Source organism: Pyrus communis, chromosome 7 (genome assembly GCF_963583255.1).
Source record: "Pyrus communis chromosome 7, drPyrComm1.1, whole genome shotgun sequence".
Lineage (NCBI taxonomy): Eukaryota > Viridiplantae > Streptophyta > Magnoliopsida > Rosales > Rosaceae > Pyrus > Pyrus communis.
Genome location: NC_084809.1, coordinates 684,799 through 703,526, shown reverse-complemented (window position 1 = coordinate 703,526; position 18,728 = coordinate 684,799). Strand labels below are relative to the sequence as shown.

General features: G+C 37.8%; 3 protein-coding genes across 5 annotated transcripts; 2 read left to right on the top strand and 1 right to left on the bottom strand.

The window, feature by feature from the left end:
* Positions 1-97: 97 nt before the first annotated feature.
* LOC137739566 (B2 protein-like) lies at positions 98-3,946 on the bottom strand. Of its 3 annotated transcripts, none has more exons than XM_068479182.1 (6): positions 3,839-3,946; positions 1,681-2,247; positions 1,156-1,256; positions 901-984; positions 686-796; positions 98-594 (listed from the first exon to the last, which is right to left on the bottom strand). In XM_068479182.1, the coding sequence occupies exons 2-6, from the start codon at positions 2,216-2,218 to the stop codon at positions 547-549; spliced, it is 882 nt and encodes a 293-aa protein (XP_068335283.1). In that variant the 5' UTR covers positions 2,219-2,247; positions 3,839-3,946; the 3' UTR covers positions 98-546. The 3 variants fall into 3 exon arrangements, with proteins under 3 accessions (XP_068335283.1, XP_068335282.1, XP_068335284.1); XM_068479181.1 differs by lacking the exon at positions 3,839-3,946 and adding an exon at positions 3,689-3,832; XM_068479183.1 differs by lacking the exon at positions 3,839-3,946 and adding an exon at positions 3,678-3,803.
* A 3,161-nt stretch (positions 3,947-7,107) lies between these two features.
* Positions 7,108-9,133, top strand: LOC137741076 (mitochondrial import receptor subunit TOM20-like). The gene is made up of 6 exons (XM_068480881.1): positions 7,108-7,274; positions 7,433-7,511; positions 7,692-7,861; positions 7,946-7,993; positions 8,271-8,375; positions 8,858-9,133. The coding sequence occupies exons 1-6, from the start codon at positions 7,176-7,178 to the stop codon at positions 8,984-8,986; spliced, it is 630 nt and encodes a 209-aa protein (XP_068336982.1). The 5' UTR covers positions 7,108-7,175; the 3' UTR covers positions 8,987-9,133.
* Positions 9,134-9,695: 562 nt separating this feature from the next.
* LOC137740157 (uncharacterized) lies at positions 9,696-12,172 on the top strand. The gene is made up of 9 exons (XM_068479975.1): positions 9,696-9,994; positions 10,099-10,220; positions 10,333-10,386; positions 10,478-10,502; positions 10,598-10,720; positions 10,863-11,029; positions 11,262-11,331; positions 11,423-11,521; positions 11,765-12,172. Exons 1-9 carry the CDS (start codon positions 9,785-9,787, stop codon positions 11,819-11,821), a joined length of 927 nt encoding a protein of 308 aa, XP_068336076.1. The 5' UTR covers positions 9,696-9,784; the 3' UTR covers positions 11,822-12,172.
* The last annotated feature ends 6,556 nt before the right edge of the window (positions 12,173-18,728 follow it).

Here is an 18,728-nt window from a genome sequence, read left to right as displayed (position 1 = left end):
GCTACCGTTACAGTTATTGCATGCATCCGCTTCGCAAACGATTGAGAATTGAAAGAAATCACAAGGGCAAGCAAGCATTGAGCTAGAAGAAGCTACATTAGTAAACAACATGGTAGATGCTCTTTATTTTTACCAAAAACCAACACTAGGAACAAGAGACGGGCATCCCCAACTCAAGTTTATGGGTACAAATTTGAGGCACACCATCAACTAAGGACTTGACCTTAAGGATGTTTTATCATTACATTACACAGCGACAGCGCAGTCGGTTCTCTTTTACATCTTCCGACTGCTTTTCATCGTTATCAAAGCTATCAAGTGTTGTACAACTTAAAACAAGCAACTTCACGAGACGAGATCACTTATTCAGCAGCGCTCACTCACGAGAACACTATATAACTCCAGACGATAAAGGTAAAAAAGAAAAAAAACCCACCAGACTTAACCCCCCAAGCTTGCGCTCCATGGAAAATCTGTTGAAAGCACACAGCCGACATGCACCACAAAAACCTACTACATCGACATATTGCTGCCAACATATATAGCTTAAGCTGCAGAGCCCGCTTGTTCGCATAGGTCCAATAGCTCCAGGGTCTGCAAAATCATTAAACATCAAATGAGTTTATACGAGGTAATTACAATTAAACCAAAAAAAGCAATGCAGACAATGACTTAGCCGTCATACCTCAGGAACTGACAGCTCAAGACGGAACTTGGGACCATCATAGTGGTGCAAAACTGGCCTGAAGGCATCTTCTTCCAAAGCCTTGCAGATTTTTCTAACACAGATCCTTACCTAGTAATCAATTATAACAAAGGGAGACGGTGTCCATCAATAAATTGGATAAGTGCAAAAAATCGAAAGAAACAGAACTTTCCAATTCATCATTTCAAATTTACCTGAGCAGGAAACCTAGATTCGCCTTTACACTTCTTGTCTTCCCAAGCAGTTGGATCAATGTTTGAACCACCAAAGCTTGCTGCCTGCACAAAACCAATTGAAAAAGGAGGAACAATAAGCTAATAATATCACAGCAACCTTACTTGAATAAGCTAATATCATAGTTTAATCTGTATACTTTTTATACTGCAAAGAATATTGCAGACTAAAGTTTGACATAAGAATATTACTATATGGTAAGTTTGTGAACAAACCTCGAAAATGCCATGCAGCTGGTGTGTTGTATAATTGTAGAGAAACAGCGGCAGGCCTGGTGTTATTGCCCGAACAGAATCCCTATACCTTGGAGGTAAACCTACCATATACATAAAATGATTAATACAAAAGAGAGTTACTTGGGAGTGTCAAAGAAGGAATATAAAATATATAATTCAAAAGCATAATCTGCATTTATTGTTAACTCAGGAATTAAGTTGCATGGCTAGAGGAATACATACTAAAATCACAAATCATTTCGTCCAATATATCATAATCCTACTTATAACTTTTAAGAATTCAGATCCCTATGGAAATCCCTAATAAGCACTAGCATAAACTCAAGGACCCTTTACATGAACTAGCATCTCAGTAAAGATTGCAAATGCATCGTGCAGGGAATGCCAGCTAGATGTCAGTCATTTATACCTGGACCTTAAGTTGTAGACTGAAATTTAACTTATAAAAAAAGTTTAAAACACAAAAACAGATTCTTAAGTGAGCTAAGAATTAGTCAAACTTACCAAATAGTTGTCGCTTCAAATCTTCCTGCATCGTGTCATTGTTGCATACAAAGATGTAACCTCCAAGCACCTCATTTCTTGGGAGCGTCTCAGTTGCCGGCAAGGTCTTGAACCTTTTCTCAACTGTATTTGCAGATTCGTTGTTGTTATTGTTGCTGTTGTTGATTTCTTTGTTGCTGTACTTGTTTCCAGTCATGTTTCCCACAATGCTTGCACTGTTTTTCTGGTAAACTGCATTCATGTTATAAATACCATTCCTGAAGGAACTTTTGCTCACATTTTCATTTACTTTAGAATCCAAGCTCAGCATGTTAAAGTATTGGCCTTCAAATTTGTTATCTTCCTGGAACCCAAATTTATCCCTTGCCCTTTGTTCAGCTGGGCCCTTTGAAAGATCAAGGTTATTCATACGCTCGCCCTTTACCCTTGTCTGCTCAGCCAATTTTGAAGCAGCCATTAACCATTTGTGATCTTCTGCGACTTTTGACTGCCCTCGGAGCTCATCACCCAGTTGCCAAAAGCTGTTCAAGCTCTCCATCTTGCAAACTCTACTCAGATCGACAGATCCTGTAAAACAGTGTTCAAAGAAAACGAAATTAATAGATGAGTTAGAAAACTTAAAAATGGGGTTGAGACTAGGAAACCAGTTAAACTTAAAATGTTAAAACATATAGCAAATATGTATGATAAGGAAAAGCTTATCTAATAACAAAATTGCACAAAGGCAGTAATAACTATACAAATGCCAAAAGGAACTTTAGTTATCGAGCACCGATCGCAGATTCCACAAATTAAGCAAGAACAAAAGAGAACATCCACAATTGGATCGCAGGCATACCGAAACATGAAATCTATTACTTTTTTTTTTTTTTGAAAAGAAACAAGAATGCTGCATTCAATTAATGCACTTAAATTGAGAACCAAACCCTAAAAAGAAAGTAAAGAGGATAAGGGAATCAATAAAACAGCTAATCTATTCACAAGAGAGTTGCGGCACCCTCATATACATGAGCAAGAGAAACAAGCCTGAAAAACTTTGAGAAGTGGATGAAAATAAAGATATACACGATCAATTGGCATATAAGATATTAATAACCTTCGCATTGGAATCAGCATGCTATATTACCATTTATAAATGCAGACTGTTAATCAATAGAAAAATACAAATCTTTAAACAAATTTATTTCGGTGGTTGTTTAAACACAGGCACTCAATATTCAAAGTCCAACAAGATAATTTTGAGATATTGCTATCAATTTACCGAAAATAACCATATACAAATCTCTGAAGCTGAGTCTACATAACCACAGAATTGGGAAAGAGTGCACACGTTTAAATGAAAATAATTTTATGAAAGGACATTTATGCCTTTTGAAATTAGGAAAACAAAGACTTCTCAGTAACTAAGTTTAGAATTTACCCAAATTTTTGCAAGGATAGTTTTAAAAATGGAATGTTAAAATCACATAAAAAAGTTTGAAACTCTAAAATTCATTTCACAATTTGGCTTCCTAAAGTATTACCCAATTGGGTTTGCAGAAACACACATCCACTACAAAATCTGGCATGGGAAGCCATTTCTCAGCGTTTTCCAATTTTTTTTTTTTTTTTTTTATTTTTTTAAAGTTCTTCTCAAAATTTGAAGTATTTGAAAATAAACAGAAGGTTCAAAAAACGAAGCTTTCAAATTTTGCCTTACAGACTTCTCGCGATAGAAAATTAAACTAAAAGACCCAGAAACACTATTTTCCAGCCAACCAAACAAGCAGGGAACAACAATTGCAGCTACAAAGTCAACCAAAATACATAAATATAAATATGAATTAATTCCAAATCGTGAAAAAAAATAAGCTAATCAGTTAACAAAAACCTAAATCCATAAAATCAACATATAAACTGCAAAATCAAAGATCCAGAACGCGCATTTGATATTAAAACAAGAAAAAGAGCAGAGCAACAGAGATTAAAGAGAACGAGAAGCAATTAGTGAAATGTACCAAATAATTACCAAATAAACTGAGATTAAGCAAATAAAGCTTCAATTTTTAGGTTTAAAGAGGAAGTGGGGGGCTCGAGGGCTTTGATTTTGTGGAGTGAGAGTGAATTTTCGACTGGTTAGAAGAACCCTAGATTTGGGGATCAGAGGGGAAGGCTTTACCTTTTATCTGCCGTGCGATGTGAAACCGGAAGATGCGACAGAAGACAGCACAGCAGCTGGACTTTTAGTGTTGTATATATGCTGCACTTTACCGATAATGCCCTCAAGTGTTTGCTGAATTACATTTGTTGCCGATTGGGGTTTTGAATCTTTTTTGGTGGTCATGAGTCTCATGACACATGACTCATGAGTGTCACGATCCATGGGATGTATCGGTTACATGGAAAGGTTCACATGATTTTTCATACAATTCAAAGTTTATTTTAGGAGATTAACTAGTGACTTTGTTATGAACTTTTTTGAAGTTTGAAAAGACCTCACATAGACATTTTAGTCTCCTCATAAATATCATCGTGTTACTCACCAGCATAAGAAATTGAATAGCATGAAGAAAAAAATGTTTGAATTAATTACTTAAATTATCCCAAAACTTAAATTTATATATATATATATATATTTTTTATGATTAAGTTATAAAATTTCAACTATAAGTCGAATGAGGATCCCCTCCAGATCCTTTTTGTGAGGATCATGAGAATTCTTAAATTGTGTCCGTTCATCATACATCATGCGACCATAAATCATTTTAAATATTTTTATTTAAATTAAACATGAACCGTACCTCACAAAAACTAGTTGCACGATTTACGATAAACAGACACGATTTGAAGATTTCCAGGATTCTCACAAAGAGAATTCGGAGAGATTCCTCGTTCCTATAAGTAAATGTGGGTTGCTTGATTTGTTCTTGTTTGTTTGACATGAACAATAAATTTGTTTGGAAATAATTTTTTGAGACAAAACGATAGCAGAATTAGCATACATAATGAAAGATACGAAAATAGTGAATAAGAATGGTTTGACAATCATACCTAATCACATGTATTTGCAACACTACATTATGGATATAAAAGATAACTTGAATTTTTAGTTCAAATTATAGTCGAATAATCAACTAGCTATTAACGTAGCGATATCTCTCATCCTAAGATCGAGAGTAGTATCAAGTTCAATTCTCCAACGCCCAAAACTAGGGAATTGTTAAATTGGTTGTCTTTCCCGTAATTACATATTATACATGAAAGAGGTTGGAATTTAATAACCAGCCTCAAACTCGAGTGAAACAAACCACCAACAGGATCGATGCTTTTGGAGATGATCTTGAAGATTCATGAGTCATATATGTTTTTATTATGTATTGTGTTTAATTTTAAATAAAAATATTTAAAATAATTTTTAATCGCACAATGTACGATAAACATAAAAGATTAACGGATCTCCTAAATTCTCATAAAGAGAATCTAATAAGGATCCGGATTCAACAACGGAACAACCCAGTCGGTGTGCTTGACAAATGGCAATGGATGAGTCCAACGGGGAAAAAGATGACGACAGCAGGCGGGGCCTGAGCCGGGCCGTAGTCCTTTGTCACAAACTTCCCTGCTTCCACCGTTCACGTCTTTTACCCAACATGCTCATCCAATTGACATGACTTCTAATTTTTATTTATTTATTGTTTTATTTCTGGGTCAGATGAGTTCGAAATTAGATTCCACCGCTTGTCGGAATGTTCTGGCTTTTGTATCGGCAATGACTTGCGTCATACTTGATGACAAGTATTATGAATTTGTTGTCCAAGTGATTAAGTGTGTTTGTCGTTATATGTGAGGTTTTGCGTTTGAATTTTCAACTTTTGAGAGTGTATGTATCAAAGAAAAAAGAATAATGTGCTATGTAATTGCTGGCGTATAATTTATCAATTGTAATCCAGATAATATTTGTCTTTCTACCAAACAGAATTACAATAATATTGATTTGAAATTATGAACAAGAAATCCCCCTGTTATGTCTGTTGAGCTGCGGACCAAGCCGGCTTAAATATCATCAACTTGTAACGATATTTTTATATGAACAATATTCTAAGTGTTCAGTGTCTATTTTATAACATAGTTGGTGGGTTTGGTTGCCACGTAACGTGTGAGGTCTTACAAATATTAAGAGCGTTTTATTTTAAAAAAAATACATCGCTTTTTTACCAAAAATTAAATAAATACATTGTTCCTCAGGAAAATTAATTTCGTTAAAAGTGAACAGCACTGAGAATGTTTCGTTAAAACTTCATTGTTCATCAATGTGTTAGTATTATAAATAAATAAAAAATCCTTTAGTTTTGGGCCTTTTCATGGTTCACGAGCATTGTAATGGACCAACCCTTCAAATAGTTGATTTTGGTCCGAACTTCAAAATTGGCTTGGGCTCTGGCGCCTCATTTGCACGGATGTGCCACAAAGTCATATTTTTCTTTGAGAAATACTAAGAAGACACTTTCAAAAGAACTTTATATGACTCTTTGACACTTCATGTTTTTTTATAATATTTTATAATATTAACTCGTAAATTAACGTTAAATTGTAAGCTACCAAAGAGTCCCTTTATTATTTCTCTCTTTCTTTTGAAATTGGCAATAAATATTACAACGAGAGTGTCAAACAATAAGATGCTTTCTAGCAAACTTAGCACTAACGTTTATATTTGGATTTTTTTTTTACTTTATCAAACGTTGTGTGTTATTTATTACACAAAACATAAGACGTTTAATGCCTTTGAAAATTTATTTTATACTTTTCATCTTTAATCTCTAGCTAAAAGAATTAAAAGTTCTTGACTTTTGTGTACAAAATGACCTGTGATATTTGATAAGTGAAAATGTCTAAATGCAAAAGTTGTTGGTATTCCCCTTTTACTTTATATTTAGTGAACAATTAGCAATGTCACAAACTTATAATACTATAAGTTTGATTTTAAAGCCCCTTAGTCTATTAAAACGAGTCAAATGTAACTTTTTTTTTTAGTTTTTTTCTATTGAAGTGCGTATGCTACAAAAGGGTCAATTTTATCACGTTTTTCATTAATTTTTCTTACTTAAGAACGTCTACTCAAGTACACTAAAATAATCCTTAATGCAACAAGATAACTATCTAATTGAAGGTAAGAAACTAATGAACACATTTCAAATTCTTATGAAGCTTCATAACCAAATTCAAATTTGAGATAAGCAAGTCGAGAGAAGATGTTAAGTTCAAAAGAAAAATTGGATATAACTTGAGTCACGTGATTAGCTAGATGATCAGACAGTTTTACAAAAATACAAGCACAACTCTAGTTGTTTTTATTTTTAAGAAAAAACATATTGTAGTCATAATTTTTTAACACGTCGAGCTAAAAAGCTAGAAAAATATGAAAAGAAAAAGAAAGAGAAATGCCGTCACTCTAAGCATCTTCTAAAACCCTACTATCCGTATAGAGCACGCAAAACCCCTGGCAAATTTCCAGTGCCATGGATTTGCAGCACAACGACTTCGATCGCATTCTTTTCTTCGAACACGCCCGCAAGATCTCCGAAGCCACCTACATTAAGAACCCTCTCGATGCCGATGTTCGTATATATCTCTATCTTCCTAATTTGCCACTCCCTTTTTTCTTTTTTCCCTCTTTTCTAAGCTAATAACTTTGCTAGCTTTCGAGTTTTTTTTTTTTTTTTTTTAAAAAGAAGTTAAATTTTGATCTGGGTTTTTCGTATTTTGTAATTTGCAGAACTTGACGAGGTGGGCTGGAGCTCTGCTGCAGCTTTCCCAGTTTCAGAATGTTTTGGAGTCAAAGAAGATGACTCAAGGTGCTAACTTTAAATTTCCCCAATATATCTGTTTTTAATTTTGGTTTTAATTATTTTAGATGTTGGAATTCTCCATGTATTTATCTGGTAGCCTTGAAAATTTGAAGTTTGGGACTGTTTTTCATATGGTTATTTGAGAGTTTCGAATTTGCAAATGCGGGTTTGTGTTTGTTTGCCCAGATGCTATTTCGAAGCTGGAGGAGGCATTGATGATTAATCCTAGGAAACATGATGCTCTGTGGTGTCTGGGAAATGCTCAAACTGCTCGCGGATTTTTTACTCCGGACCACAATGAGGCAAGGGTTTATTTCCAAAAGGCGTCTCGGTGTTTCCAGAAGGCTCTTGATGAGGTACTTCCCCTGAAAAATCTCAAACAATACCGCATTGTTTTTCAACTTTCGATGTGAAATAAGTATCTTATGTTCTTTTTACAGGAGCCGGGAAATGATCTGTATCGGAAGTCTTTAGAAGTGGCTGCTAAGGTGCACTGCTTTCTAACCTGATCTCTTGACAATGCTTGGTTTTGTTGTTGAAATCGTGTGTTGGCATCCATTTTGCGGTAGCAAGACGTGCATAGAAATTTCAAATTGTCTCAGGTTTAATGTAGTGTCAGTTGGTTTTGTTGAGATGTCAGCTGTTCTTGATTACAATATTTCTAGAACTGTATTCTCTTATACTCTTTTATCTGCTCTACTAGTTTATGTCATGTATGTTACAGTTAGACCTAAATTGCAAAGTTACTAATTACTGTGTTTATAGGCCCCGCAACTGCATTTGGATCTACACAAGCGTGGTTTGGGTCAACTGGGGATGGAGGCTGCTGCTGGAGCAGGAACTGGACCTTCTACTTCAATTGGTGGAAAGGTACTTTTTTCGTCTCACAGTTCCCTTTTTCCGATACCTTTGTTCTTTTATGTTCGTGTTTTCCTTACTAAAAGTTATTACGTTTTGCCAAGTTAATTTTTTATACATGCATCTGTTGAGTTATTGAAAATCCTGGATGTTGCTAAGATACCATTCAATAGTAACTCAGCTCATCGAATTTGAACTTCTGGTCCAAAACGAATGTTATTACGAATAATAGGTCCCAGACTCTCAAAATATTTAATATTAGGCAATGAGACAGATGATACAGTTCTATTTCTTCAGTGAAAGTAAAACAAGTTTCACTTGGTATCCAACATTTGGGATTCATTTTCGTCCATCTAGTATCGTGATATTTTTACATGTTCAATGATTTACAGCGGAGTCCTAGTATCTTTTATGATGGTTTAAGATGGTTGCTTTTTATTTCTACTTGATCTGTCGACGGTTTGTTACTTTGTCTTCCTCACCTTGCTATGCAGACTACAAAGAAAAACAAGAACAGCAATCTGAAGTATGACATATTTGGTTGGATAATCCTTGGTGTCGGAATTTTTGCTTGGCTCAGATATGCGAGGTCCCATATGCCTCCTCCTCCGCTTCCGCAGTGAGCATAGCAGTAACTGGTCATAACTTTTCGTACTCTGGAAGGCAGTTTGGAGATCAAGTTAACATTTACAGTAGCGATGACAACGTGACTGATATAATACATTAACGATGTTGAATATTTTATCGAGGGAAATATAAATGATGATTTTGCAGCTAGTTTTTGTGGATGTTGGTTTGTGTTGGAAGATTCAATTCCTTGGTTTCAAATGCCGATCATGACTAAGTTTTTATGTCTTATTGTGATCGTGTATTCTCCTGAGCTCTGAATGTCTATCGGTTGTGTATGTGATGTTGTTTTGGCACTTAATACGACTTTTTCATTCCTTGCGGCCGGGTTAACGCGATTAATTAAGCTAAGGTACCACATTAAGCTCATCTTAATCTGAAAATTAGTTAATTAAGCCCAAAGCCTGGGGTTGGATGTATACTTTGGGAGGTTCAACTCATAAGATTTCCTTTTTCTAAGCTATGGAGTAATTTTTCAATATGGTAGTCATGCTTATATTACGATCATTGACGACTATTAGAAGAGATAAATGTCAATTCCGACAAACAAAATGACTTATAACTCGTTTGATAGATAAATTTTAAAAGTGCTTTTAAATCATATTAGCTCATTCAGAAAGCATTTAAAATTTTTCACAAAAAATGATAAATCAAAAGAATCCAATAATACGTGAATTAGTAATAACAGGTAGGCTTACACCGACCGTCGTTTCGGTGCGAGAAAATCCAAAACAAAGTAAAAGCCAAGAATTAAAGGCTCTTTTGTAATTTTCTATCTCTAAAAATTCGAGATAATGGCCGCGTACTGTTACGGTTGCCAGACGAAAGTGTATAACGGCGGCCACCTAGCTTCGTCCTCCAGCTTCCCGCGGTCTTCGGCGGCGCCTGCAACTTTCGGCCGCGTATACTTCGACGCTCCGAAACCCCGCCGTTTCCAAGTCTTAGCTCTCTCCGTTAAGCGCAGCCCCAAGCGCCTCAAATACGCCGCTCCTCGCTTCACCAAGGTCCTCTCTCTATCTCTCTCTCTCTCTGTTGAAATGTAAATTAAACAAAACTTTGGGGTGAATTTGCAAAGATTATGAAATTGATTGAGTGATGATATGATCAGGAGGATGAAATGCTTTACGTTGAAGTTGATCCGTCGCAATCGGGAGCTGACAGCTGGAAATTGGAACCAGTTGTTGATCTTCTGAAACAAGGAGCTGTTGGTGTTGTTCCTACTGATACTGTGTAAGTTTGTAAATTTAGCACACAAATTTGAATGCTCGCGGTTTAAATTAGATTAGAATATCGCTCGTATGGAAAGAAAAGTTTGTAACTTTTAACAGTAATTGCATTGTAGGTATGCATTAGTCTGTGATTTGAGAAACAACTCGGCAATTGAACGTCTTCGCCGGTAAAACCCTCTCATTTTTTAGCTCCATTTGTTCGAATTCGTTCAAAAGTATCAATTTGTTGTTAAAAATGCAGTCTTTGTTTCGTTGCAGAATCAAGAACATCGACCCTCTAAAGGTAAAGCATCATGGGTTTTATTTTGTTTTGGTTCTTTCGGATTTCGATATTTAGTTTTTAACTAGTGTGTCTTTGTGACTGAGTTGCTGGCGCAGCCCCTTGGCATCTTATGCCACTCCTTCCACGACATTGATACGTATACGACAGGGTTTCCCCGCGGTGATGGCCAAGGTCACGCCAATTTGTTCCGATATGTTAAGCAATGCATACCCGGCCCTGTAAGTTTCTTCTTTGCTTCTCTTACTATCATTGTTGCCTGTAGCTGTAGGAACTAGGAACAAATTTTGGACAATGTTACATTGTTGCCTGTAGCTGTATTTTCCTCAAATTTGCCCTATGACAGAGCTTTTCATGTAACAGTATACTTTCATCTTAACTGCAACCAAACAACTACCTAAAAATTGTATAAGGTATGGGATGGCAGATGCCAAATACAAATTAAGGAAAGATGTGGGTGTTCGTATGCCTGATGATCCCATATGTCAAGCGATTCTGGAGAAGATGGGCTCACCATTGATATCCACAAGGTAACTCTAACTTGATTTGTATACGTTTGCATAATTGTTCCGTTGTTAGTGAGGGTGATGGTTCGAAATAGATATGATTTGTACCTACTTTTCGTTAATGATTTGAATACACTGTAAGAAGATGAGGAGCTCTTTCCATACTTGCATTATAAGCAGCCACAAGAGCTTCTTCTAGAGGTTCTTCTGTTCTACTCCAAATGATGTTATACTGAATTTTTTTCCGTGTTGTCAGTGTCAAGTGCCCGAAAGAGAACGAGTGGTTGATAGATCCAGTCATTATAGCTGATACATATGGACCAGAGGTATGCTTTTGCCACTCTCATGAAGGTTTTTTAGTTTGTATTAATTCTTTCTTATTATAGCCCTTAAATTGTGTGTTCAAATTCATTACAGGGCCTTGATTTTATCGTTGATGGCGGGGTAAGAGTGGCTGAACCATCAACTGTAGTTGACATGAAGGTGATCCCTCCCAAAATCATACGACAAGGAAAGGTATTGGGCCATCCATTAATTAAGGTTTCAGCATGCACGAGTCCTTTCTCATAATAATATGAACCTAGCACTCCTCGAATGTGATGGTGTTGGGTTTTTTCCCTGTTACCATCTGTTAACCTTATGTTGTAATATTGATGCGACTAGAGACAGCTGTTTCATTTGCAATTTTGTAGCCTCTGAAATATTGTTGACTTCTAAAGTAGTGAGACTCAGCATATCTTTGTGTGTGTATGTATTAAGGGACCTAAATTACACTGGATGGTGACAGAAGATGACAATGAATCTGCTCAGTCGTAGGAAAGCTCCTCTCCTCTATCAGTCCGAAGATAATCATTCATCTCGATAAGTCCTTTGGAGAATCTGGATGTGGGCATGTCAAATGTTGCACCGGTTTTGCCACTTTTTCTGCTCAGTCGAGGATTTGGGCTATAGATTTACCTCCATGTGCAAGAGGAAACAAAAGAAATTTGTATGTTCTATATAGTGTTAAGAAGTGCTTCAGTAGAAAGTTAACAGTGTGAAAGTGAACACCGAAAAGGAGAGCTAAGAGTGCATCCTATGGTCAGCACTAGCTTTCCTTTAGCAATGTGATTTGTAAGTAGACTGCAGAACCTTATTCACAGCAACTACAATGAAAACAATTTGGTTCAAGCTCGCTTAGGGCCAGTTTGGAAATGCTTATTTTCTAGAAGTGCTTTTATCAGAAGCATGTGAAATTTTATAATTCGTACTTGGTACTTGGTAGTGCTTTTATAATTCATGATCATTTTTAAAGTTTCTGCCAAACACTTGAACTTGTTTGGAAGTACTTTTATAATGGCTAAAAGCACTTCTGGTGAAAATATTTTTGGAACCAATATTTAGTAAAAATACAAGTAAATCCTGGAAAAGCATTTAAAGTGCTTTTTGGAAGAAGCAGATAGCTGATATTTCTTGCAGAAAGCACGTGAAGTGTTTTTGTGTCCAAAATATTTTCTCTAAAAGAGTTTTCGATCATTTTAAAAGTACTTCCAAACGAGTCAGTTGTTTTGGTTATCTAAAAGCACTTTTTAATACTTTCAAACAAATGCCTAGTTAGTAGATTTTGACATACTTCTAGTAAAAAATTCTTATGAGCAGAAATGTTTCTTATAGCAGTTCCAAACAAGCCATTAAGGTGATAGTAAGCAAGTACTAAAAGAGAGATATTTTCTGCACACGGTTTTTTTTTATCGAAAAAAAAAAAATGGGTGTGAAGAAATCATTGTGTTTCGAACACGGTTAGACTTGGGACTTTGAAAAAAATGCACCAAAGTGGAGGCCTCTTACCTCAAAAGCAAAGGGTTGGTTGAGAGGTAGTTAATGAGGTTTTTGTGAACACCATTAAAGGTGCAGTTATGAGACTGTCAAGATGGACACTGGTGTGGTTGCCCTGCCCTTTTCTGTACGGTTCCCTTCAATTTAAAGCTGTGAAATAATAAACACAATTACTCTCTCAAGATTTACTTTCCCCTGCAATTACCACACCCTTCTCTTAATGTTTTTTTTTTTCTTTCCCTCCTTCAAGATTTGAGAGCTTTAATGCGATTTACATGGCCGTCCTTGGAGGTGGTTTCCTCATGTTTCCTCGGTATGCCTTTATTGTGCTTAGTTTGCTGTATCTACAACATGCTGCTGAGTCCATGGTCCTCGTTCGTTTCGACAGAGCTCCGCCGGCAGAGTCGAGGTATTCTTCCGCTGTTTTCCGCTACTCCGTTGTCACGCCGGACGGTTCCAATGCATGCAAGCACAACGTGTGTTCCATTTTCTGTCAGGTACGTATTTCAATAATTTTGCATTATCAGTTCGCTTAATTAGTTGGCTAGAACAGCGTGCGCCCTGCATTCAAGTTACAATCTCGCTTCCTGTAATTTAGATTAGATTTTATTCGAATACCACTTAAATAAATAAAAAAAATTAGTCCATTTGTGTGATGAAATCTGTTTATGAACAGCTTGATGGCCAAATTTTGAGTCCATGTCCGGCTCGTGCCATTGTATTCAAAAACTTGACCGTTAACTGCCATCACGAATTTCGTCTCAACGTCACAAATCGGGATGGACGGAGAAACTCATCAGCTTATTCTTGGTTCATTGGTGAGTATCTTCCGGCAATGCCAGCCCTGAAATTTGTTTCCTTTTTCTAAATTTTTGAACAGGGGGACTCTGAGATGTTTTCGTCGTTTTTATGACAGATACAATACCACCAACTGCAACAATTTTTAGTGAACAGAATTACACAAGTGCTGAAAAAATAGCCATTGATGTCACATTTAGTGAAGCTTGCATCGGAAAGGGCGGCTTCACATGTTTGAACTCATCAAGCTGTGATGTAAGTGGATTTCTTACTTCTTTTTATCACCCTTGCATGATGTTATTCAAGAACATTCTTAGTATTACCATGGAAAGTGATCGAGAAGGTAAGTTTCATGCTTCAACGATTGACAAGGGTTAAAATTTGAAAACCTAATTGCGTTTTGTGCTTTTGTAGGTCATAGTAAATGGTCCTGGCCATGTACAAGCATCTTCGTTACGCATGATTAAACCTAGTATCAGTTACAGCCTTGATGTAATTCTCTCCCCGAAAAGTTTATACGGGCGTGTTGCCATCAGAATGGCAGATTGTTTTTGTACAGATCAGGCAGGAAACGGATTTACAAGGACAAATGGTTCCACAATCATCGTTCGCTTTGGTAATACATAAACCAAAAATTTACTTCAATTAGCCGCTTGCTGCATAAGCTTGGGGAGAATGTACTGATCACATTTGTAATGAATCTCTTAGATAGAAGGCCAGTTCTCGCAGATTTTTGGACCTCCGTTCCAGCCTATGAGTTGGCGATTAATGGGGTTCCACGAACTGTCCGTGCTACTAACAAAATGGAGGACTTGGAAATATTTTTGGACTTCAGCATTCCCGTTATGAACACAACAGAGCAGGTCCAGAATGCATTGGTTGTAAATTCGGGTATCTTAGTACCTAGTCATGGTAGAAATCAAGGAAACCGCGGGTTTAAATTCCAAGTAAGCAACTACGTCTTTCACATAACTTTTTTTGTGAGTATGGTGTGTTAGCATAGCGCATTTATGTTTAACCTTTCATGTTGTAGCTCAGAAATACATCTGCAACTGAAATCATCACGGTTAAATTACGAGCTGGATTTATACTCGGGAGGACAGGCACTCCTGTCACATCGGTTCCCTCGGTTACATTTCTTTATGGTAATATATTCCACAGCTCAATACGTTCCAAAGATAGTTATGGGAGTACTTTAGTAGCTTTGTCGAGCTAACTATTTACTTTCTTTCAGATTCTGTGGAGACTGGTGTAGGGTTGAGTACCGGTTCTCAAAATTTTACAAAGGACCGTGTCATCAGTGTGGTAGTTGAGTTTACAAAGCCGGTCTTTGGCTTTCAGGCCTCCATGGTAAATGTGTTCGGGGGTAGAATAACAAGGCAGGTGCATATGGCGACTCTAAAACTTCTGATATCATAATACTATTTGTCCAATCAGTAGCTTGCTGCATAAACATACGTTTGAATAAAATGTTTCTTTTAATTTTAGGTTTAGGGAACTCTCGAGAGCTCTGTACTCGTTGAAAGTTATGCCAGCCACGGAGAATGTAGTGTCAGTTGCGATTCCAGCAGGGAAAGTATATGATATATCAGGAAATCCAAACATGGCATCTAACCAACTCGAAGTGAAATACTGTATGTATCATTCTTCGCACTTCTTTTTTGTGATATCCCACGTGAAGTGAACCTTATATGTATATTCCCATCCCTACCTAGCACGAGGCTTTTTGGGAGCTCACTGGCTTCGGGTTCCATGGGAACTCCGAAGTTAAGCGAGTAGCGCGCGAGAGCATTCCCAGGATAGGTGACCCATCGGGAAGTTCCCGTGTGAGTTCCCAAAAACAAAACCGTGAGGGCGTGGTCGGGGCCCAAAGCGGACAATATCGTGCTACGGTGGTGGAGCGGGCCCGGGAAGTGGATCCCCCCGGGCCGGGATGTGACATTTGGTATCAGAGCCTAACCTTGGCCATGGTGTGCCGACGAGGACGTCGGGCCCCTAAGGGGGGTGGATTGTGACATCCCACATCGCCCAGGGGAGTGATCTTTATATGTATATTCTCATCCCTACCTAACATGAGGCCTTGGGAGCTCACTGGCTTCAGGTTCCATGGGAACTCCGAAGTTAAAAGGCGAAAGCATTCCTAGGTGGTGGAGCGGGCCCGGAAAATGGTCCCCCCGGACCGGGATGTGACATTTTTTCCTAGATTTATTCGTGATGGTTCATATACTGTACTCTGTAGCCAGGGAGAAAAAGCTATATTAAAACAAAAAAACAGACACCTTTTCATATGGCTACCTCCCTGCTTGACCCTCTAAATCTGTGCAGACTCAACCCCTGCAATATCAATCGCATTGCACTCTTTTGTTACTGTGGGTATATTAGCGACATCATTAGCAGCTGCTATTTTCTCCGTTTCTTCTGCAAATCTTGGAGCAGTGGGAACTCTTGCTTCTGAGAGTTCCAACGCCGTTGCTTCTGACTCAATGAACCTTCATGTAAGTAAAGAATTAAACTGTTCAGCAGATACAATATCCAAGTGGACAGATTTTGATATCTGTAATTTTGCATTTCTTCAGTTATAATATCTGTTTGTTTTTAACGTAGGGTATGGTCGGACACCTTCAAGTTTTTGTTCTCGCAGACTGGCTCCCAGTTAATCAGCCAATTGAATATTTGGAGACAACGAAAGGTCTTAAGTGGCTCATACCTCGCCAGGAGCTTCCATGGAAAAACGACAACTCTTCAGATTGGCCACACCAAGAGAAGCTTGAGACAACGACTTCAACTGAAATTGACATATGTTTTACCAACTCATCTTATATGTGGTATGATATACCAGTGCCAATTGAGGTGTACCCCAAGTCGGGTTGGCTTCATGGACAGCATAGTATGCGTATGCCACCTTATGGACAACCTCTTAATTCGAATGAATACTTCACATATTTCTTGGTGAGTATATATTTCAGCATTCAACACTTATGTTCCTCACTGATGAAAACCACTCGACTGCTAATCATTTATGTTACAGAGAGGAGAGCCGTTGTCTGCTAGCAGTGTCATCAAGGGAATGGAGAATTACAGAGGGTAAGCTCCGCGTTTTACCTTTATTTTGGTGCTTTTACACGAAAATCTGAAGACTGGTTGAAAGATTATACAAAACACACTATCTAACTAAATTGTAACAGGTGGGAAGACTTGCAGATGAACCTTTTTTGGCTTGGCATTGGAGGAGGCAGTTTAGTCGTAATCCATGTGTTGGTAGTACTTTTCCTACGGTGGAGACTAGGGGCACCAGTTCACGGAATACTCTCAGTGCCCAGATTCGAGCTCTTTCTTTTGATTCTCATGCTGCCTTGTATCTCTCAGTCCTCTGCATTTGTTATTAAAGGTAAGCAGCCAATTTTGTTCTCTCAAAACCCAATTGTTTTGATTGCCACTCAAGCGTGTTTTGAACTCAAGACTACTCTAATTTACAGGTGGTACGACAGGGGGAATAATTATTGGGGCTTTATTGCTAGCTATCCCCGCAGCCCTTGTCTTATCGGTGTGCCTTTTTCAAATCATTGCAATCTTCTCCAGCAATTTTGTTCAGTACAAGGAAGTCAAGCATGTAGCTAGAAAAGATCCGTGGTACGCAAAGCTCTGGTATTTATTCACAGGGAGACCCAGAGCCGGAAAATGGTTTCATAAGGAAGGGCTTCCTTCGTCTTTCCTTCAACAATTTGGGATTCTCTTCATAAGTTTGCGGGGTCCTCCATTGTTCATCTCTGCTGATCAAAATGAACCGAATAGCGTATCCAAATGCACTGGAAGTGGCCATAGTGGTATTGGGAGAATGGGACCGGTCAGCTTGGATGAAAGCACAGCAGAAACAACAATTCCTATATCCAAAAGGCTCTTGGGTTGTGCTAGATCCTCCTATATTATTCTCGATCTTTTAAGACGGGTCTGTTTGGGCATCATATCCGGAGCTTACTCATCAACGAAATCAAGCCAAAGCATATTAGCATTGGCCATTACCCTGGTACAGTTCATCTATCTATTTGCTCTGAAACCCTACATCAAGGGGGCAGTCCATCTGGTGGAAAGTGTTTCTCTACTGTGTGAGGTGGGCATATTTTCGCTATTTATTGTTATTAATGGCTCAAATCCTATTAAATCAAGAAGCTTCGGATTTATAATGCTAGCTCTCCTATTCGTTACCTTCGTTGCCCACATGATAAACGAATGGTATACTTTGGTAAAATCCACACTCAGACTCTCACAGCCTCAAAAAAATTCATTCAAGCTCGGATTGAAGTTTGTTGCTAAGGGTCTGATCCTCCCGTTCCTTCCAAGGAAACAATGGTCAAGACTCACAGCTGCATCCTCTCAGCCTACAACAGGCCTAGCTCCACTCGGTCCGGATACAAGAGCACCGCATGCTGACCCTATTAGCGCTATGACTGCAACCATAGTCCCTGTGCTCAGTCCGGGATCACCTGGCCCTAATGTTGTACAAATCATAGGTTCCACTAATGCGGTGGCCCTTAGCACACAGACAGCAGCAGAAGCAAAACGGCAAAAGGGTCTTAAACTAGAGCCGACAAGTGATCTGAAGAAACTGAGGGAGTTGGCAATGGCAAGCTTTTCGGGATATTCGAATCTTGAGGAAGCCAGTACTAGCTATGGTACTAGGATGCAAACTCCTCGAGCCTCTACTTCTAGAACAAAACAGTAGTATAAAAACTAGCATCAAATTTTCTGATCTATTAATGTAGTTCCTGTGGTTTACAATCTGATAGACATTTTTATGCTGAATTAGTAGACAATTAACAAATAATTGCATTTCGAAACCCAAAAATTTTACTGAAGATTCAACAGAAAATAGTTTCTTCATTACAACAAAACAAGTTCATCAACCTAAGGATTACACCAAAACAAGTTCATCAACGTAACAATTACATACATCAAAACTTTCGAAACTTTAAGACGAAAATATACAATCAGAGAAGGAAATTAACGGTGGTTTCTTCACTGAGGTGAAAACTATTTACCCAATTCTTGATGTGAAAGGGAAACGGTGCAGTAAAACAGTAAAGGGAACAAAGAGCCTCCAAGAAATCTTGCT

Coding starts and splice junctions, on each gene's coding strand:
- LOC137739566 (XM_068479182.1), bottom strand. CDS start 2,218: ATGGAGAGCTTGAACAGCTTTTGGCAACTGGGTGATGAGCTCCGAGGG. Junction 985..1,155: donor AGCTGCATGGCATTTTCGAG/GTTTGTTCACAA, acceptor GGTTTTGTGCAG/GCAGCAAGCTTTGGTGGTTC. Junction 595..685: donor TTGAGCTGTCAGTTCCTGAG/GTATGACGGCTA, acceptor ATGATTTTGCAG/ACCCTGGAGCTATTGGACCT.
- LOC137741076 (XM_068480881.1), top strand. CDS start 7,176: ATGGATTTGCAGCACAACGACTTCGATCGCATTCTTTTCTTCGAACAC. Junction 7,275..7,432: donor AGAACCCTCTCGATGCCGAT/GTTCGTATATAT, acceptor TGTAATTTGCAG/AACTTGACGAGGTGGGCTGG. Junction 7,862..7,945: donor TCCAGAAGGCTCTTGATGAG/GTACTTCCCCTG, acceptor TTCTTTTTACAG/GAGCCGGGAAATGATCTGTA.
- LOC137740157 (XM_068479975.1), top strand. CDS start 9,785: ATGGCCGCGTACTGTTACGGTTGCCAGACGAAAGTGTATAACGGCGGC. Junction 9,995..10,098: donor CCGCTCCTCGCTTCACCAAG/GTCCTCTCTCTA, acceptor TGATATGATCAG/GAGGATGAAATGCTTTACGT. Junction 11,332..11,422: donor CTGATACATATGGACCAGAG/GTATGCTTTTGC, acceptor AATTCATTACAG/GGCCTTGATTTTATCGTTGA.